General features: G+C 32.9%; 1 protein-coding gene across 2 annotated transcripts in view; it reads left to right on the top strand.

Annotated features, from left to right (window-relative positions):
* Positions 1 to 20,353, top strand: part of LOC111147825 (pleckstrin homology domain interacting protein) — a 134,391-nt gene that overhangs the window by 88,671 nt on the left and 25,367 nt on the right. For both annotated transcript variants that reach the window (XM_022504077.1, XM_022504076.1), the window contains exons 21-30: positions 755 to 895; positions 3,196 to 3,272; positions 4,589 to 4,820; positions 10,218 to 10,337; positions 12,013 to 12,120; positions 12,677 to 12,801; positions 12,936 to 13,018; positions 16,495 to 16,606; positions 17,001 to 17,062; positions 19,397 to 19,552. In XM_022504077.1, the coding sequence (XP_022359785.1) occupies positions 755 to 895; positions 3,196 to 3,272; positions 4,589 to 4,820; positions 10,218 to 10,337; positions 12,013 to 12,120; positions 12,677 to 12,801; positions 12,936 to 13,018; positions 16,495 to 16,606; positions 17,001 to 17,062; positions 19,397 to 19,552 (1,216 nt within the window). The remainder of the gene's footprint in view (positions 1 to 754; positions 896 to 3,195; positions 3,273 to 4,588; positions 4,821 to 10,217; positions 10,338 to 12,012; positions 12,121 to 12,676; positions 12,802 to 12,935; positions 13,019 to 16,494; positions 16,607 to 17,000; positions 17,063 to 19,396; positions 19,553 to 20,353) is intronic.

The raw sequence follows: 20,353 nt of genomic DNA, 5'->3' as shown, positions 1-20,353 counted from the left end.
AACAGAGAGATCACAAGCAGGCAGAGAGGCAGGCAGAGAGAGAGGAGGAAGCAGGCTCCCCTAGAGAGCAGAGAGCCCGATGCGGGGCTCGATCCCAGGACTCTGAGATCATGACCTGAGCCGAAGGCAGCGGCTTAACCCACTGAGCCACCCAGGCGCCCCTATTCTTTTTTTATATAGATACAGTTGGGTTTTTTTCCAAGTGTAAATTCTTGTGTTTGTTGAGTTTGTTCATCTCTGTCACCATGTTGGACTTTATCAGGTTTTTTTGATGATTGTTTATTAGTGTGTTCTCATTTACTGTATTTATTCTGTGACAGAAAAGAGATAGCCAGCCAACTGGTGTCCTAGCCTCATAGTGGCAGGGTGGTTTGTGACCACCATTTTGGTTTCCTTTCCTTTATCTCTGCCTATTACATATGCCTCACAGCTCATGGTCCTTTTTTAAATCTGTTCTATAGGTTTAGTGTTGTTATAGGAGAATTTATTAGTCTGTTATTATGAACCCTTTAGTCTGTATCACTTAATCAGGAAAAAAAATTTTGTTATGACTATTAAACCCGCAAGTGAATTTCAACATAACACAAACCTGTGATTTAAGTTAATGTAATGTTAAATTATTTGAATTGGTACCATAGTCCACTTATATGATTATCTTAAATATGATTGGATTATTTATAATTAAAAAATACACAACTTTTAAAGTAAAAAGCATGCTCTTTAATCCTACTTTAAATAAATTAACTTTTTCCAGAATCATGCTCATGAGCATTTCCTGGATCTCGGAGAATCCAAACGGCAGCAGGCAAATCAACACAATTACCGTACAAGATCTGCTTTGGAGGAGACACCTAGACCTTCAGAGGAGATAGAAAATGGCACTAGTTCTTCAGATGTAAGATCTCAGCACATTTATAAATTTGTTTGCAGTTTAACTTTGTTTTAGTATGACTGTTCTTTGTATTCATTGATGTATTTATAAATGTAACTCAAAGATGGTATTTCTAGATCTTACAATGATAGTGATAGTTATCATTTACTAAAGACCTGTTTTGTATGTTCCAGGCATAGCACACATATTCATAATGTCAAATTCACAGAACAAATGCATATGAATTAATTATTCCTATTTTATGTATGAGAAATCTGAGGTTCAAGGATGTTTAGATTGCCTATGTACCTAATTATTAAATGGCAGAGCAGGAATTAAACCCAGGGTCCTTTTACTCTAAAGCCAGGCTTTTAAAATAGTACCATGAAGCGCTAGTCTATAACTGAAATGACAAATTAATAGACATATGGTAATTTCAGTTTTTGATCTCTGTGCCAGTTTATGACTTTTCAATTTATTTTAAAATTTCCTTGTATATAATTATTTCCATAAATATCATTGTCCCTACTAAATTACATATTTTTTCAACAAAGGCAATCAATTTGCAATCACAGCTTATTAACAACATCTCCCCCTCCCCACCCTGGTCACTCCCTCCCCCAGTTAAGTAAGACTCTACGGTCTTACTGACTATTACACATTTATGAAGCAATGTTAGACATATATGGGAATTCTCTGTGTATATTTTCTGTACACACGGCAATAAAACTCAAACTGAGAGTATGCTAACTACAGTTGAAAAGTTATTCTCCAATGGCTTTAGGTCCTAGGGTGATCAGGTAAAAATGGTTGTCCAATCTGGTAAAAAGACCAAATATACTAGTAACAAATATGATACATGACAGTTTAGATATACATGCAAAACATAAAATATATGTGGGCTAGTTATTTGCCTCTATAAAATGTTTCTTTATTTTTAAAGATTTAGTATGATTCTCTTAATATGTTCCTATAAAATACTTTAAATATGATTCAGCTTTTAGAATGTTGTTTCTAGGTACATCTGTTACATAAGAAGTTAACTAAATCCTTCATTTGTCTTCAAAACTAATTTGCTTATATTTTAACATTCTTTTAGAGCAATTAAATAAATTTCTAGGAGGAGTACATCGAGAACAGAATATCATCTTGGGCACATTATATTAATTAATGGAAAGAATCCTGTTTTGGGGGTGGTTCAAATACTTTGTACTTCTGTATAGTACCTTTTAATTTTGTACTAAGAATATAAAAGTACATTTCTTTTCTCTCCCTTTAAAGAAGTAATATGTATAGTAAGGATGAGAATAATCAGATCATTTGTTTACATTCTTTTTTTTTAGTTATATTGAGCAGAGATTAAATTCTCTAACTAAAATTACTGTTGGATTTTGATCTTTCCATATTTGGTTAGTTTTCAAAACTTTGTAGAATAGCTCTGTAATACAAATTCTTCATTATTAAAACATCAAAAAGAGAAAACTTGTCTCCCAAGATATGCTATTTTATTTAATTAATAAAGGAATACATCTCATTATCATTTTGAAAAATTCTGTGAATGTGCCCAGCAAATAACAACACTGATAAAACCATTCTTGTGGAGAGTAGTCTAAACTTTAGAGTAGCTTAGTTGCTCATTAATTGTGCTGTCCAGGGTAAATTTCTTAACCTTTTTAAGCTTTAATTTCTACTGTTTAAATAACTGCTCCCTATTGCCAGTAGTGTTTTGTCTAGATTAAATGGGCTGATGTATACACATGCTTAGAATAGCTTCTGTAATATTTTAAAAGCTTACTTAATTTGACCTCTTACTCTTATTGGAGTGTAAAATTTTATTTGAGCAAGGGAGAAATTGCGTAAGATACTGGATCTTATGGACTATCACTGGACTATCCTACATTGAGCAGAGAATATTTACTAGAGAAGCTATGTTTGGGTAGTTTTCAATCATCTACCGCAAGTTTAAAATAATACCTAAGTTGGAATACTCTTTTTATATGTGTAATAAAGCTATTTTTAATTGTAATGATGACAGTAAGTAAAATGTGAACTCCTAATTTAAGTTCTCAGTATGTTAATCATCTGAGAGATTGCTCTGAATCCAGTATTAATAGGTATTATTTCATTGGGTACATTTTTTCATTGGATACATTTTGTTGTATTAAAATATAAGATCTGTGTTTTAGGACTAATTAAAATCAGGTTTTAATTGTTGTAAATATCCTAATGTGATTGGTACTATTAGATAGCACTGATATTTTCTAATAATCCTAGAATGTTATTTTGTAAAATTACACAATAAAATATGTATTAAAATTTCTTAGGAAGGTGAAGTTGTTGCTGTTAGTGGTGGGACATCGGAAGAGGAAGAGAGAGCCTGGCACAGTGATGGCAGTTCTAGGTAATTCATTGAATTTCCATTTCTTCACATGTAATATAAAATCTTTAGAAAGCTGAAAATTTATTTTTTCAGCAACACATTTCAGAATCTCTTTGGGTTTAGAGTTTTGTTCTTCTTCAGAGATCTTTTGTTCTGTGGATGCATTGCCATGCATCCAGTGTAGTGTCTGAAAATGTTTTTTAAATTCTTTAAAATCATTTTCAAGTTAAAATGAAATCATGAAGTCATATTGGAAAGCACCTTAATTATTGGATTGTTACCTGTGATGATTATTCTTGGGGAGATATTTGTAGATTCCTACTAAGGACATTCAGGACAAGGATAAGAAGTGGTGGTAGTAGAATTAAGCTCCAGAAAAATCTGTCCTTTCAGTGTTAATCTTTATAGAGGAGTAAAGTCATACATCACTGAATACAGGAACTAATTACTGATTTTAATGTAGTATAACTTAGATTTCTTTAAAGCATTTATATTTATATTTTAAAATTGTACAAAATCAAGTTATATTCTCATGTACTAAAATTAGAACAGAAGATAACAAAACTGGATCCTTTTTTTGCAACATCAGTTCAGTAAAACTTAGTTCTTTTGAAGGTAAACTGAAAAGAAATGCAAACATGGTTGGTAATGATAAGTAAAACACAAAGACCTGTATTTTTCTGAATTGTGTCATTTTTGAAGCATAAGGTGTACCTAACGTATAAGTAGATACTGAATAAAATACACAAGTAATCTTCCTACTGGGCCAAAACACTTCTGACAGTCCCCACCCCATCCCCATTTTATATCCAGTTATCATGAAGGCAGCAATGCTCTACCATTGGAGTTCCCCTGGTCAAGAGCTCCCACCTCCTCTCAAGAAAATAATCCGTATATCTCTTCCTCAATGTTGATAGCTCTTGTACTATTCCAGACTATCTTTGTACTGTTCCTGAAATTGAGGAAAGTGAGCCTCTGCTCCTTATTTTTGTATGCCCCATGATATTTTGAACATAGGCAACGCAAAGAAATTAATATTTTTGTTAAAGTCTTATAAGGCACTTAAATTCATTGTTTCAATTAAAGCTGTAGACATTTCTTAGAAAACTTTTTTGAGATATTTAAGTAAGTTAAGCCTACAGAATTTTAAGAAACTGTTTAGAAGGTGATGAGTTGAAAGGGGAATATTTTTAGTCTATTCATTCTTTTTTGTGATTTCTCTTTACATTTTTATAAGACATTCATTCTTTTTTGTGATCTCTCTTTACATCTTTATAAGACAAAGTCTTACAGTATGTCTATTATAAATATTTTTTAAATCCCTTTTTGCCTTCTAGTGACTACTCTAGTGATTATTCTGACTGGACAGCAGATGCAGGAATTAATCTGCAACCACCAAAGAAAATTCCCAAGCATAAAACCAAGAAAGCAGAAAGCAGTTCAGATGAAGAAGAAGAATCTGAAAAACAGAAGCAAAAACAGATTAAAAAAGAAAGGAAAAAAGTAAATGAAGAAAAAGATGGACAGATATCACCAAAGAAAAAGAAGCCCAAAGAAAGAAAACAAAAGGTTGATTTTGTTTTAATATAAATTGTTTTCTCTCAAAACAAAAGCACTCATTTTAAAAGTGCTATTGATGAACATAAACATGGTTGAGGTGTACTAGGATACTAGTAGTATTGGAAAAAACTCTAGTACACAGTAGTAGAATATACTATAATAACAAAACATTTAATTTACTCAAGTTTTCAGTGTTTAGCACATGAAAATATTTACTTACAGAATGATCGTATTCTAAATATTGAACATTTAATCTTAGAAGATTTTTTTATATTCTGGTGGGATTTATTCATTTGTGTATATAAAAATGTTACAAAACATACTTGCCTTTACTTTTTAACCATCCTTGTTAATTTCTGAAAATAACCAGAAAGCATAGAGTGCACGACACCTGGAATAATAATGGCAGAACTTGTTATAGATGACCACTAGACAAATAGGAATCTAAAGTAGGACACTACTGTTAACAGGCTTTCATTAATTTACAGAACATGTGAGCCATAATTAGATAGTCCTTAGGTCAGTAGCAGTATTGGTTTGTTACTTCATCTTTGGTCTGTGAATAATTTGAGACAGATCAGAGAACGTAAGAAATAAATGTTAACAGAAGTAAGATTTGTCAGCTCTTATGGAAATGGGATTCTTTTATAAAGTAAATGAAATAGAAGGGACATGTTTTCTGTTCCCTAAAAGACTGTAAATTGAAAATATACAAGGAAGATTTTTTTTCAACCTCTTTCATTTTTAGAATTAAATGTAAGTTGTCAAATGTAGAATTAAATGCTAGGGAGACTAAGAAGGTCTTTCTCTCCAGAGAGCTTTGAAAAATTTAAGAATACATCTGTTTTAAATGTTTATTTTATCTGCTTCACTTGAGCTCTTATTCATTTCAGCTTTATAATTATGAATTACTTTAATTTGGGTTCCACAGCCTGCTATTCTTGTTGCCTTCTTTGCTTTTGTCTGGGGAAGATTTACCAAAGAGAATATCACACATATGCCCACATTTTTCTCTTCTGTGTTGTCAATGGTGATAAAAGTAGGTTAACCCATTGCTTATGTGGTACACAGATCGGTTAAAGAGAACTGATTTAGCCCTGTATCTGGCTAATTTTTTCTTTCTTATTGCAAGACAGTTTTTTTTTTTTTTAAAGATTTTATTTGTTTATTTGACAGAGATAGATCACAAGTAGGCAGAGAGGCAGGCAGAGAGAGAGAGAGGGAAGCAGGCTCCCTGCTGAGCTGAGAGCCCGATGCGGGACTCATCCCAGGACCCTGAGATAATGACCTGAGCCGAAGGCAGAGGCTTAACCCACTGAGCCACCCAGGCGCCCTGCAAGACAGTTTAATGAACTTTTGAGGTTTACAGTGTTTAAGTCCCTGTGAGAACATAATTTTTTTGGTCAGGAGTGCAGTTTACTTCACCTAATTGCTCTTGATTTGGTAGTTGTCCCTAAACTAACACCTTGGGCTTCTTCGTGCAGTGCCACATTTGGATCCAGCTACTGTTTGGCATATTTTAATTTTTCTATTTTGCTTGAAGTATTACAGTAGGATCTGTGTGCCACCAATTTATGTGGGACAAACTTTAAATATCATGAAGTATAAGGATATTATAGACTATTCGCTTTAATTTGGTCTTTGTACACATGGCTTGGTATTAGTCTACTAGTGGATTTAAGAGTAGATAGGACTGTTCTCATTGCTCAGTCTTTTTGTCTCAAATAAACATATTTCCCTCTTAAGCATAGAATTGTAGAGCTGGAAAGTGACTGAAAGATCATTAAGTAATTATTATTTACTGCATGTATGAAAAGATGAAGATATTTTCCATCTGACTAATTGTATTCAAATTAAGCAAAAACAGTAAGGCAGATAACAGAAAAATGCTTATTTAAAAATAGATTTCTCCAGGAGTGCCTAGGTGGCTCAGTCTGGTTAAGTATCCAACTCTTGATTTCAGCTCAGATCATGAGATTGAACCCCAAGGCAGGTTCTGTGTTGGGCAGGCATGGATCCTGCTTAAGAGTCTCCCTCTCTCTCCTCCACGCTCACTCACACTGTCTCTCTTTAAAAAAAAAAAAAAAAAAAAAATCTCCAGAGATGCAGTAAAGTTATCTCATATGTATCTGATGTATATCCATTATGCTGTTAGGAACCCTGGAAACCAGATCAGTAAATTTCTTATTGCGTGCCTACAGCTTAAAGCAATAGAGTGGGTAAAAAGTGTAAGACATAACTTCTCAAAACAATGTGTGACTAACAAGTTGCTTGAATCCCCTAAGATAAAAATAGAGTATCACATTATCTAATATATTTAATTGCCAGATTAATTTTAAAGATGGTAATTCAGAAATCAAATAAGGGCATCTTTTCTTAGAGTTTCAAGTAAGGCTTCCAGAATAAAATATGAGGTGGACCTAAAAGAATTTTCCATGATTAGAAAGGAAAGAAGTGAATTACCTGTATCTCTAAAATTAAAAAAAAATTGAAATTTTGAGGAATATTTAATGCAGTTTATCCCCTGAGTGGTTTTAAGTATCATATGATAGAAATCTACTTAAACCAAAAATTCTAGGTTTCCCAAGAATTATTGGGGAATAAGACCTATCATCATCCTGATTCTTGGCTATACCATACCACAGTCTTATGCTTATAAATATGATCATTCCTATTTAATAGCCAACTTACCTGGTTTCACTTAAGAGTTTTTAGCTATTTCAGTTGATACAGATATTTTCCTTATGGGAAGAAATACTTGGTGCAATTGATAGCCCATATTGAGGCTGGAATTTAACAATTTTCAGACTTTTCCCTACCTTTTTCTGTTAAGTGAGAGGAAACGTTTTTCAAACACACTTTAACTTAAAACTTCAGTGTATAAAACTGAAAATCTGTGGCTCTAACTCTGTCATGTAACAGTGGTGCTCAGTAACTGGATAAATTAACTTTTCAAATATCCTCTGACTTAATATCTCAAAATAACACATACAGAATTTATTTTCTAAGTTTTCCCCACTGCCCTTCTCCAGCCCTCCTCTTCTCACACCAACAGTTCTTTTATTTACACCAGAACTGTGGTGTTATCCCATAAAAATTAGTCTTTTTCTCTCATATCCTACATCCAGTCTATCGGAATTTTTTTTTGTGGCTCTGTCTTCTAAATGTATTCAGCACTTGAGTGCTTTTTTGCTACTTCTGCTGTCGCACTCACGTGAACCACCATAAGCTCTTGGTTGTATTACTGCAATAGTCTTCCATCTGTCTTCCTCCTTCCACCCTTTCCACCCTAGGTTCTGTTCATTAAAGTAGGGATCTACAAACTTTTTCTGGGACCTACTACCCTGCTGTTGTAGCCTGAGAGCAGCCATAGATAATAAATGAATGGATATGGATATGTTCCAATAAAATTTGATTTATAAAAGTAGAAGCAGGTAGACTTGAAACCATGGGCCATAATTTGCAAATCCCTGCTCTGGTGAATCCAGAGTGATACTTTTAAAAGTCAGATTCTATCACTCTTTGGACTAAAATCCTCCAGTGGACCTTTCTCACATATAGTAAATGCCAAACTCCTTAATCCCTCCCTTACTCTTCAAAGAGAGAGCACTCCTGATATGTTTGAGAAACAAGTTGTGTTTAGTAGGAATAAGAGGAAAATGAATATTGAGTAACAGCTGTTAGCAGTACTTTCTGTAGTGTTCTCTGATATCCCATTATGATGTTACTTCCTTTAGTGAACTTGTGTGTTAAGTCACAATGATAACTACCTTTTTTTAGAAACATGAGAATAAAATTTAGAAGTTTTAATATACAAACACTCAACTAAAACTTTTAGTCAACTGCATGAAGTTTCTCTAAGGTTTCAAGGGCTGTTAGAAAGTCCATTTTTCCTAAGTCTAAGGAAAACCAGGTATGTTAGCTATTAAATTGGAATGATCATATTTATAACCATTAAGTCTTATCCAGACAATAATAGCCATTTATGGGCAAAGTTAAAAAAAAAAAACTTTTTCAGGGCGCCTGGGTGGCTCAGTGGGTTAAGCCGCTGCCTTCGGCTCAGGTCATGATCTCAGGGTCCTGGGATCGAGCCCCAGGTCGGGCTCTCTGCTCAGCAGGGAGCCTGCTTCCTCCTCTCTCTCTCTGCCTGCTTGTGATCTCTGTCAAATAAATAAATAAAATCTTTAAAAAAAAAAAAAAAAAAACTTTTTCTCACAGGTCTATTTTTATATTTAGCCGCAGAAGTTAAAGGGACCTGGGGGCACCTGGCTGGCTCAGTCAGTAGAGCATGCAACTCTTAATCTCAGGGTCATGAGTTCAAGCCCCACATCAGGCATAGGGCTCACTTAAAAAAAAAAAAAAAAAAAAAAAAAAAAAAAGGGACCGGGTTTGATAAAATTGTGTTTGAAAAAAAAAAAAAAAAAAAAAAAAAAAAATTGATAGAAACATTTTTTCTAGAAACTATTTATGAGCCAGGTGTGAAATGGCTACTTCAAAAAAGGGAGAAAATATTTCTGGGCTTTGTGTAATGCCCACCCCACTGAAACAATTAGCCTTCTGCATTTTCCACTACTCAGCCCATATGAAAATTTCTTATTTGGTTCCTACTAACATGCCATGACTATGATTAAAAAAAAAAAAAAAAGAACAGAAAAAACTGGAGTATGGCTTGGTTTGTTACAAATACTGATAAAACTGATAGGATTTTGAGAGGGAGATTACACAGAACTTACACTTTGGGGTTTATGGGAATATCTTGTTAAACTAGTCTTGTTCTGAATGTCATTTGGTTCATCTAGTTATTTTTTATGCAGTGATTTGGAAAGATTGAATAGCTAATAACTATACTTCTGCCATAAAAAAAAAAATAAGGGTTTATTTTATTTATTTTCTTAAGATTGTACTTATTTATTTGAGAGAGAGGGAGAGTGAGAGGAAGATGCAGACTCTCCCCTGAGCAGGGAACCCAATGCAGGGCTCAATCTCAGGACCCCGGATCATGACCTCAGCCCAAGACAGACACTTAACTGACTGAGCCACCCAGGTACCCCAAAATAAGGTTTTTAAGTACTTAATGTATATTTTTGTTGAAAGATCTTCCCTTTTATTTAATCACCTTTATAGTTATTTTATTTTTTTAAAGATTTATTTACTTAAAAGGGCAAGAAAGCACAGAGGAGAGGGGCAAAAAGAGAGCAAGAGAGAGTCTTAAGCGGACTCCACCCTGAGTGTGAAGCCTGAAATGGGCCTCAGTCTCAGAATCCTAGATCATAACTTGAGCTGAAACCAAGAATCAGGTGTTTGATTTACTCCACCACCCAGGCACCCCTATCAGTATTCTAAAGGACAGATTGAGAGATGATTGTTTTTGTGATAATATTACTTTATAATGTTCTAAACTCTTAGAGATTGGCTGTAGGAGAACTAACGGAAAATGGTTTGACGTTAGAAGAATGGTTACCTTCAACATGGATTACAGATACTATTCCCCGAAGATGTCCATTTGTGCCGCAGATGGGTGATGAGGTACTTTTAAACTTTTAAGAACAGTCTTTTGTTTCTTTGAGGTATCTTTAAGCTTTTTAAAATAGCTCTTGAAACTGTAGAAAACGGTAGTTTCATAAAGTATCTCATTTTAGATGTTTATAAGCTTGTGTATGGAAAAGGTATAATTAGGAAAATTCTGATCTTTTCTGAGGCCACTTGCAACTTTAAGTATTGTAGTAGCAAAAGTAAATATTGTAAGAGAATGGAAATTTATTGGCACTTTAAAAACTAGTATTTTTTTTTAATAAGAGGATTCTACTGCTAATTTTTTTTTCTTTCTAAAAATTTGTTTTTCTTAGCTTAAGGCTTAAATACATAACATTTTAAAGGAAAAATGCAATTTAGCATTTTATTTTTATTTAATTTTATTTGATAAGTTTTCATTTAAATACAGTGTTTATAATTAGATCTTTTTGAAAATTTGCTAGAATCAAAAAAATTTCAAGGAAAATGTGATTGGTCATCATTTTGGACTAGGTACTTACGAATTTGAAATGAAAATTTAAGATCTTAGATCAGAATTTCCTAGTCCATTGTTCATGTCTTCTTATTTTATGCACATGTGTTAAGAAGCAGTCATCTGGCAGCCAGTAGATTGGCAGTAATAAATTAGGAAGTACAATATGGGCTTCTTTAGCAAATCACACTAATTAGCAATAGAAAGTGGCAAGTGACAGTTAACAGTATAAAAAAAATTTTTTTAATGCTGGAGTAACTCTAAAAAGTAGTCTGAAAAAAATTCATTTAGGCAACCTACTTAAGAAGACTTGAAGAGCACAGAACATTTCTGTATTATTGTAATTTAGTACAATGATACAGCCTAACAGGTCCTTGAGCATCAAGAAGATGCTTGATTAAATTACATTTAATACATTCAAGATAATTAGAAAGTTTGTAAATCCTTACTGAATAATTCTCTTTCACAGTGTTTAAGTTGTCTTTTTAATTGTTGGTGCTTAAACAGGTAAGTTCTCATTATTTAGCATTATTCTTTTGAAATTTCAAACAGTTGGAGCAATAGTGATACTAATGAATAGAAGAAAAGTACGTAGAATAGTGGATATCCCAAAATCTTAATAGCAGTTTTAAAAAATTTTAGTAACATTTTTTTAACAAGCTCCACTGTTTTTTTGTAGTGGGAAGAATACTTGGTATCAGACTTACTATGTCAAGTGCCAGTAGATACCAAGATGGTAGTCAGGTGTCATTTAAATCTGAACTTCATAAAATGAGGATAAGTTTCTTTATAAGGATAAAATATGTTTAAAAATACATTTTTCATTTCAAAGTTTACTGCATATGTACAAACCACTTGCTACCAAAATACGTGAATAATAAACTGATCATGACTCCTAGTACAATTTACTTTGTTTTACAGCATAGGTCAACTTACATTGAATGCAAAAATAAAACAGTGAAACAAACTGCTCATTTTATACTCTCACTGTATAACCAAAGTAATGTTATTTAGAACACTTTATTTATGATTAAGTGGCATTAGGACAATTTGAAGAAAAGAAGGAAAAAATATCAAAATATTAGAATTTCTTTTGAAAGGATACTAAATTCTCTTTGCAATTTTAGCTGATACCTTGCATCTTGGATTAAAGGAAACATTCAGGGTTTAAAATTGTGACTTTTATTTACTTTTTAGGTTTATTACTTCCGGCAGGGACATGAAGCTTATGTTGAAATGGCCCGGAAAAATAAGATTTATAGTATCAATCCCAAAAAACAGCCATGGCATAAAATGGAACTACGGGTATGGTGTTTATTACTTAAAAGGTGCAGTTTTGTATTATGTAGAACGTTGTATTGAATGTTACTCTTTTCACCGTAAGAAACTGTTTCATGAAGATTTATTTTTTAATTGGAGCAATCCTGGAGAATAAGAGGTATTTAATTTTCAAAGAAATATAAGATTGAATTTATGTATTCCGATAGTTTATAATTTGGGTACAAAGTGTAATTATAGTGAAAGTTAAACTGATGTCTAAGGTATACTTCATATTTGCAAATAAGTATTTTTAGACTTACCAGCCAGAGTTCAAAATTTTGTAGAGGTCTTTGGAACGGTATTGGAAAACTTGCATTTCAATAAATCTTTCCCTTTTTTAAAAAGTTTTTACTGAGATAAAGTTTGTTAATTCTAAAGGGCACAAATATGCTTTAGTACACAGGTCAGGAAAGTTTTGTGTGCACAAATTAATAATCACCACCTAGATCAAGATTGAAATGGAGAAATGTTTTGATTATATTTATCAATTTATTTTATGATTTATTTTGTGAAGATGATTTATTTTCTATATCTTTCTCAGGAACAAGAACTGATGAAAATAGTTGGCATAAAGTATGAAGTGGGATTGCCTACCCTTTGCTGCCTTAAACTTGCTTTTCTAGATCCTGATACTGGTAAACTGACTGGCGGATCATTTACCATGAAGTAAGGACTATCGAAGGAGGCAGTGGTTTCTTAGTATTGTACATTGTTTTTTTAAGATGATTCAGATAAATTTTAACTTCTTTTAGATAATTTTAGGTATAGGACCTAATCAGTTTGTTTCTGTTTGTAATTAGATACCATGATATGCCTGATGTTATAGATTTTCTCGTCTTGAGACAACAGTTTGATGACGCAAAATATAGGCGGTGGAACATAGGTGGGTAATTTATTTAGAAAACATACATGTTTGTTATTTTTTTAATATAAGTGATTTACTATTTTTAATGATTCAGAAAAAAGATAAATCTTCTTGCCATTTGTGGGAATGATAATAAAGTAAAAAGATGTAATAATGCCAGCTATTTAAAATACAGTTGACCATTGAACAACTGCAAGGATTAGGAGTGCTAACCCACTGCATAGTGGAGTATCTGTGTGTAACTTTTAATTGCTTGAAGAGTTAACTACTAATACCCTACTGTTGACCAAGAGCCTTACTTGATGACATATGTAATCAAGTAACATGTTTTGTATAACTATTCTTACAGTAAAGGAAGCTAGAGAAAAGAAAATGTTATTAAGAAATCATAAGGAAGAAAAAATGCATTTGCAGTTTTGTACTGTATCAGGGAAAAAAAAATCCCAAGTATAAGTGGACCTACACAGTTCAAACCTGTATTGTTCAGAGGTCAATTATCCTTTTAATCTCGTTGATGCTAAAATTCTAAACATTTTCTCTCTCAGATTTGGTAATGGTTATAAAACTGTTTATAGCTATTTCTTTAGCTGTTTTATGTGTTGAATTAAATTTTCATCTAAAAATGTAACAGAATTCACAGTTGAAGCAAAAGACATCTTCCAGTTCAAAATGTTCAATAATTTGGGACCAAAGCTGAACTGGCATTTTTCTTTTATTGGTCTAATCTGTTATAATTTTTAAACTTAATATTATAAATAAGACTCAAAGAAACTTTAAAATTCTTAAAAGTTTCCGGGCATTTAAGATACATTAATTTATGTTCACATGGATGTGCACTTCATTTGAGTATTTTTAAATTTTCAAACAGGGCCACTCTTTGTCATCTTGGAGTGGGTTGTGGTACATATATGGCATATTTGGTTTGAAAAAGCACATCAGTTGATAAGGCCAGTCCATCTCTCCTCCAGTGCCATTGGAAGGCATTGGCATGGTGATATGTCTTAGTTGGTCTTGGTAAACTTAGAAATTTATATGTGTATTCTAAAAATTAAAACAAATGCAAGTTACTAAAATTAGAGACATGGGAGTTATCAAAAAGAATTTACATTCCCTATAAATTCCATTACACCATTTTCCTGGAAGCTTTGAAAGATGTGTTCTATCAAATAAGGTAATGAACCAAGGAAGGGAAAGACATGAAACTCCTCCAGGAGACAGGAAATCCAGAATAGGAAAGAGCCAAAATGAATTCCCAGTAATAGTAGAAGTCTCAGCATAGCATCTGTACCAGCAAATCTGTAAAATGACCAGTTCAAAAGTTGTTGTCCTCCAAGAGCAAAGTCTTCAGGAAAGACAGAAAATGGAACTGATGAATTATCTAACGTGTCTACTTTGTTGGAAATTATGTCGAAGAATGTTTTATAGTTTAAGCTCTTAAAGCATTTGCTTAATTGTAAATCCAGAGAAAAACCAATCACACAAAAAAAAAGGTGAAGCAGTTATACAGAATTATAGAAGAAGGGAATTGTGTGCTATTTGGTTCTGTAGCAAACAATATTTACATAGTTATGATAGAGATGATATAGATTAAATAAAATAGACATAATTACATACAATTATATGGAGAGGTCAATACTTAATGTCTAAAATTGGGGAGTGAAGAAATAGCTCTAATTATTTAGAAATCTAAATTTAAGAAATAGTTATAAGAATTAAAGATTTTTTTTGGTTTTGATTATAAGCCTTTGGTACACTTGTTTTTTAAATTACTTGCATGTGTCACTGAAAAATTTTATTTTTTTAAAGACCTGCAGCTGCCAGGAAATTGCAGAACAAATATTAGTGGTCAGAATCCAGGAATATTCCAGAAATGAGTTGATAACAACCTAAGTAAAGAAGTATGGCAAGCAATAGACGTATCAAAGAGATATTTCAAATGATGGATGTACATTGGAATTTTCTCACCTGGATCATAGCTGTTTTTTCCTCCCTAAATTCATAGATGAATGATTTCTTCTAAAGTTAGTACTACTTGGTCTTTTATTTCTGAGGAAATAGGCATCTACCTACTGATAGCCATTTAAAATTTTTAAAACTTACTCCAAATGGTATACTCTATTCCCCACTTAATTTCATTGTTATCTTTCTACAGTATTGTTCATTGTGGTTAGGCATACATTATCCATTTCTTCCTCTTTAGCATAATGTCTTTAGTGTATGTAGGATCATAAAAAATAGCTCTTTGAAACTCATCATTGTGTTTAAGGTTATGGTGGTGTCAAGAATACCGTTTATTAATTATATGGTATCTTCTCACTAAATTCAGTGTCACTAAGATGCATCTAAAGAGCAGTTAGGGACTACCTGATAATAGATCATGTTTTCCTCTTATCACTGGCTGTTAGAATGCTTGAATCTAAATTTAGGCCCCAATGCATACCCATTCAAAGTTAAATATAACTTGAAAACATGCAGTTGTGTTCTATTAACTTACTCCTGGCTCCCAACTTTTCTTCTTTGTCATTAAATTTTTTTATCTTTTTTTTTTTAATTTTTAATTCGTTTTATGCTGTATGTCTCTATAAACTTTTAAATCGTTTTTGATAAAAAATAAACAAATACTTTTCTCTTTATGGGTTTGAAAATGAAACTTACTCAGATGAGTGAGTTTGAAATCACACAGATAAGTTATTTGAACTCAAGTCTTTCAGACCCTAACCTATGCTTACTAGTAGAAAAACCACTCCACACTGTGAAAGCCAAGGAAGAGGAAAGAGTGGCAGAAAGGAAGAGAGTGATTTACAGTTTTCATATGACATGGCAGGAAGCTGAGAAGATAGTTTATTAAGGTCTTTGGAGGAAGTAGTTTTAGTGGCAGGATAGTAGCTGAATGCAATTAGGTAAGGAAAGGAACACAAGGAGTGCTGTCTGTTTTATAAAGATTAGTTGTTTTTGTTACTCTCTTGTTTTTATAGAAAAGAGAAAGTGTATACATGAGTGTTGTAACTTCAGGATGATTGACATGAAGGAAGGCAGGTTGGATATTTTCTTTTTATTGTTTCTAGGCTAGAGTCTTAATTGTTGGAGGAACTTGCCTATAGAGAGCAAGAAATTAAAAATAAAAATATTTGTTGGGTATAAATTATCTAAACCATGCTTTTATTTGAATGAGGAGTTTGGGCATAAACCTAATAATGAATTTAAAATTCTAGATTGGTAAAAATGCTTAACCTAAGTGTGAATTTCTCCTGACCCTAATAAGATGTATGGTACTGGAAACTGGTAAGTCACACTGGTATGTTTATTAAATAACTTTTTCCCTCAATATTGCCGATTTTATTCATTTATTTATTTTGGAGTGTGTAGGTCACTTTTTGTATGTTTCCTGAAATTATACAATAGTTTAAGTATCTTAAAGGAATATTTTGGGAGAAAGGAGTAACAACAGCAGCAGTAAATTTTAGAGTAATGAGATGGCTTTTATTTTTGTCTAGGTGACCGTTTCAGATCAGTCATAGATGATGCTTGGTGGTTTGGAACAATTGAAAGCCAGGAACCTCTTCAGCCAGAGTACCCTGATAGTTTGTTTCAGTGCTATAACGTTTGGTAAGGGAGTGTTTGTTGTATTTGAGTTTAGCTTGGATACCTTATTTGCAGGGGGAGGTGGGGTGGGAGGATTGGCAGTGCAGAAGAAAACGGAGAGAAAGTCTTAAGCAGGCTCCGGGCCCAATACAGACGGGGCTCAATCTTATGACCCCTGAGATCATGACTGAGCCGAAATCAGGAGCTGGATGTTTAACCAACTGAGCCACCCAGGCGCCCCCAGCTTGACTTACTTTTAATGTTTTCCCCATCTATTAATATAAAGTGACAAAGACACTTCTTTTAAGCACTTAAATTCTTTTAAACATTTGAAGCAGTTATTTTTATAATGTGATTTTATAAAACTTGTAACACAGCATTTAGATTTTTTTAACATAGGGATTTTCCTTCCTTTAAGCTGGGACAATGGAGATACAGAAAAGATGAGTCCTTGGGATATGGAGCTTATTCCTAATAATGGTAAGTGTATATTGGGCTTTTTGTGTTACAAAATTAATTTCTTAAATAAGGAGTCTGATTTGCTGCCTTGTTACTGCTTAGGGTTGTTTTGAAGATCATATAGAAAATACTCATTCTGCAGTTATTTATTGTACACTTGTTATTGACCTTGGATTGGAGGTAGGGAAGGCATAGCAGTGAACAAGATAGACATAATCTTTGTCCCCTTGGAATTTATAATCTAACAGGAAAGATTGAAGTTAGTTAACAGCAAAATATGAAAATTATTGTTCACTCCTAGAAGGTAAGCACTTGGGAACAAAGATTTTTTTTTTTTAACTTCAGTAGAACACTTAAAAATAAGACATAATATTAAGAGTTCAGCCTTTTGAGTGAGACCTAGATTCATACCCTTTCACTGCCGTATTATCTAGGTCATGTTGGCAAATTCTTTAACAGTCTCAAAACTTCAGATTTTTAGGACTTCAATCTTTGAAATTCTGTAAACTGACACCTTACAGGGCTTCTGTGAGGATTAAATGACATCATGTGTATAAAGTGCTTATTATAGAACCTTACGCATTTAAGGGCCTCCACAAGTAGTAGTTTACTACTGCTAATAATATCTCTTTACTTGCATATGGCCTGATAATTGCCTTAGACTTGGGAGTTAGCCTTAGGCAATAAGTCATCTTCCTGGACTGAGAAAAGGCCAGTGTAGCTGAAGCCTGCAGATTGTGTTTTTCATCTACTCCAGTGCCCATTTTTGTTTCTATTTTTTAAAAAATACAGCCCACACAATTGCGTATGCATAAAAGGATATGAAAGAATATATATTCAGAATATTAATAATGATTATTTATAAAGGATGGGACTATAATGACTTCCACAAATTATCTTTTACGTTATTGTGTATTTTTTTTTCCTACAATATATCACTTTTCCCATCAGGTAAGAATAAAGACTTTTAAAAAAGGGAAAAAGATCTTGTGACATAACAGAAATAATCATTTATAATGGAGTTGCTCACTAGTTATTATATTCTAAAAAATCAGAGAAAAGATAACTTGGAAAAGTTAAATCCAATCAGGAAAATCTTAGAAATGAGAAAAAAGACATGCTGATACTATCTAAGAATAGTTTCTAGAAATTATCACTTTGAAAATTTAATAACAATAACATATTTTTCATCTCACTGCTAAATTAGAGCTTTTTGAAACTATTAAATATCTTTTTATTTGTCAGAGAGAGCACGCACAAGCAGAGGTAGCAGCAGGCAGAGGGAGAAGCAGGCTCCCTCTGAGCAAGGAGCCAGATGTGGGACTTGATCCCAGGACCCTGGGATCATGACCCGAGCCAAAGGCAGATGCTTAACTGACTGAACGACCCTGCCATCCTAAAACTATAAAATATCTTGAAGGACTTATAATGATGTTACATAGCTTATCTTTTTTTCTTTTCTTTCTTAAGTTTGAGGTTGCAGTCACATTGGACTACTGTGTATGAGAGAAATGAACCTAGTCAGTGTTGTATTACTTGGGGTATTTCTTGAAATGAATTAGTGGCATTAATACACTATTTGTTTCCTACCTAAATATATCCGTTTGTGAAGGGGGGGATTTTTGTTGTTTCTGTTCTGTCTGCATACATATACATGTGCATCCTATGGTTTAATTACGTTGTTTGAGGAGGAAGAATTTTGTATACAAATAGTAGCATATTTTCCAGTGTTTCTCTGATGAAATCTAGTTCAGAGAAAATGTTACTTGGCAGATTTGTAGGTTTTATGTCACCACCGCTTCCTAATGTATGCAGAAAGCATACCTTCATAATTTAAAAGCAATAAACATGAATCATCTGTTAATATTGATAATTCTCTCTGCTCCTACACTAAAAAAAAGTTAAGTCTAAGACTTTGAAGTGCTTGTGAAAAACACCACTTTGGTTCAGTTTCACCTTGTGTATGTTTTATTAAAATAAATACGGAGATTATATCATGAAAAGATTCAGAAAACTTGCAAGGTTAAGCATCATTTTATAGAAATACTTTGTCCTTTATTTGAAACTGATAGTAGAGCAAATTGTCAGGTATAATTTTGGAGAAGTAATTATATGCTCATCTAGAGAATTATTTATAAATTATTTATAAAATTATTTATAAAATTAATGTTTTAAAATATAAATTTTATTGACCCTTGAAACATACTTTTTTTTTAATGAAAATACACACTAACCAGATCTTTACAAAATTATATTTTAAATTTTTTGACAATGTGAACTCTACTTTCTAAAGGTAACCTGAATGGTAGCAAAAATCACAAATTTTCACTAAATTTGCTTTTCTGTGTATTTCAGCTGTATTTCCTGAAGAACTGGGTACTAGTGTTCCTTTAACTGATGTTGAATGCAGATCGTTGATCTATAAACCTCTTGATGGAGAATGGGGTTCCAATCCCAGGGATGAAGAATGTGATAGAATTGTTGCAGGAATAAACCAGTTGATGACACTAGGTAAATGATAATAGTAACACAAGAATATAGAAAAAGCTGGCAGAAAGCAAAGGAAAAGAAAAATCTTATTCATTAAAATTTCTTTTTGCAATATCATGTCAGTGGTTTTCAAACATTTTTAAGTGGAATTTCTTTATTTTTCTAAAATGAGACTGTACATAGGTTTTTGGGTATCTAGAACAATTAAAAATGGGGTTGCTATAGCTGAATTTTAGAGTGAGGGCCCCCAGAAATGCCAGGGATACCTGTGAAAAGTCTGGATCCTTCAGAACTTGATTTGAAATCCTTCAACCTAAGTAAGCTGATATGATGTGAATTTGGAGAGGAGGATTGAAAGGTAAATTACAAATATATGGATAGCTGTCCCAGGTCTCCCCTTAACTAACGGGAAGGAAGATAATACTGAACTGCTTTGTCTCATTAAAAAAAAAAACAGTGCCACAGAACTTGTTGTTATTTGAATTCTGGGCTTTTAAAACAACTTTAAACGAGTGTGGTGGTTTGTAGCAATCCCCCTGTCAGTAAGGAATCAGACTTCAAAGAGGAAAAAATTATGATTTAGAGGTGAAGAGACTGGAGACATAGTGGATAATATTTTCATCTGAAGTCTTTTTTTAATATGCTAACACTTTATTTAAAGAGTATCATAAATATCTTAAATAATTTTAGTAGTATTTTAGCATAGGAGGTTGTCTTAAACTGTGTATGAATGAGCCTAAATAAATAAATAAATAAAAAGCCGTCTTTGCCAGGTTCAGTTTACTGTGTGCCATTTGGTCAATGATATTGAGTCAAAGACTT

Source organism: Enhydra lutris, unplaced genomic scaffold (assembly GCF_002288905.1).
Source record: "Enhydra lutris kenyoni isolate GAN:26980312 unplaced genomic scaffold, ASM228890v2 scaffoldscaffold17, whole genome shotgun sequence".
NCBI lineage: Eukaryota > Metazoa > Chordata > Mammalia > Carnivora > Mustelidae > Enhydra > Enhydra lutris.
This window is presented reverse-complemented; position numbering and strand designations above follow the sequence as displayed.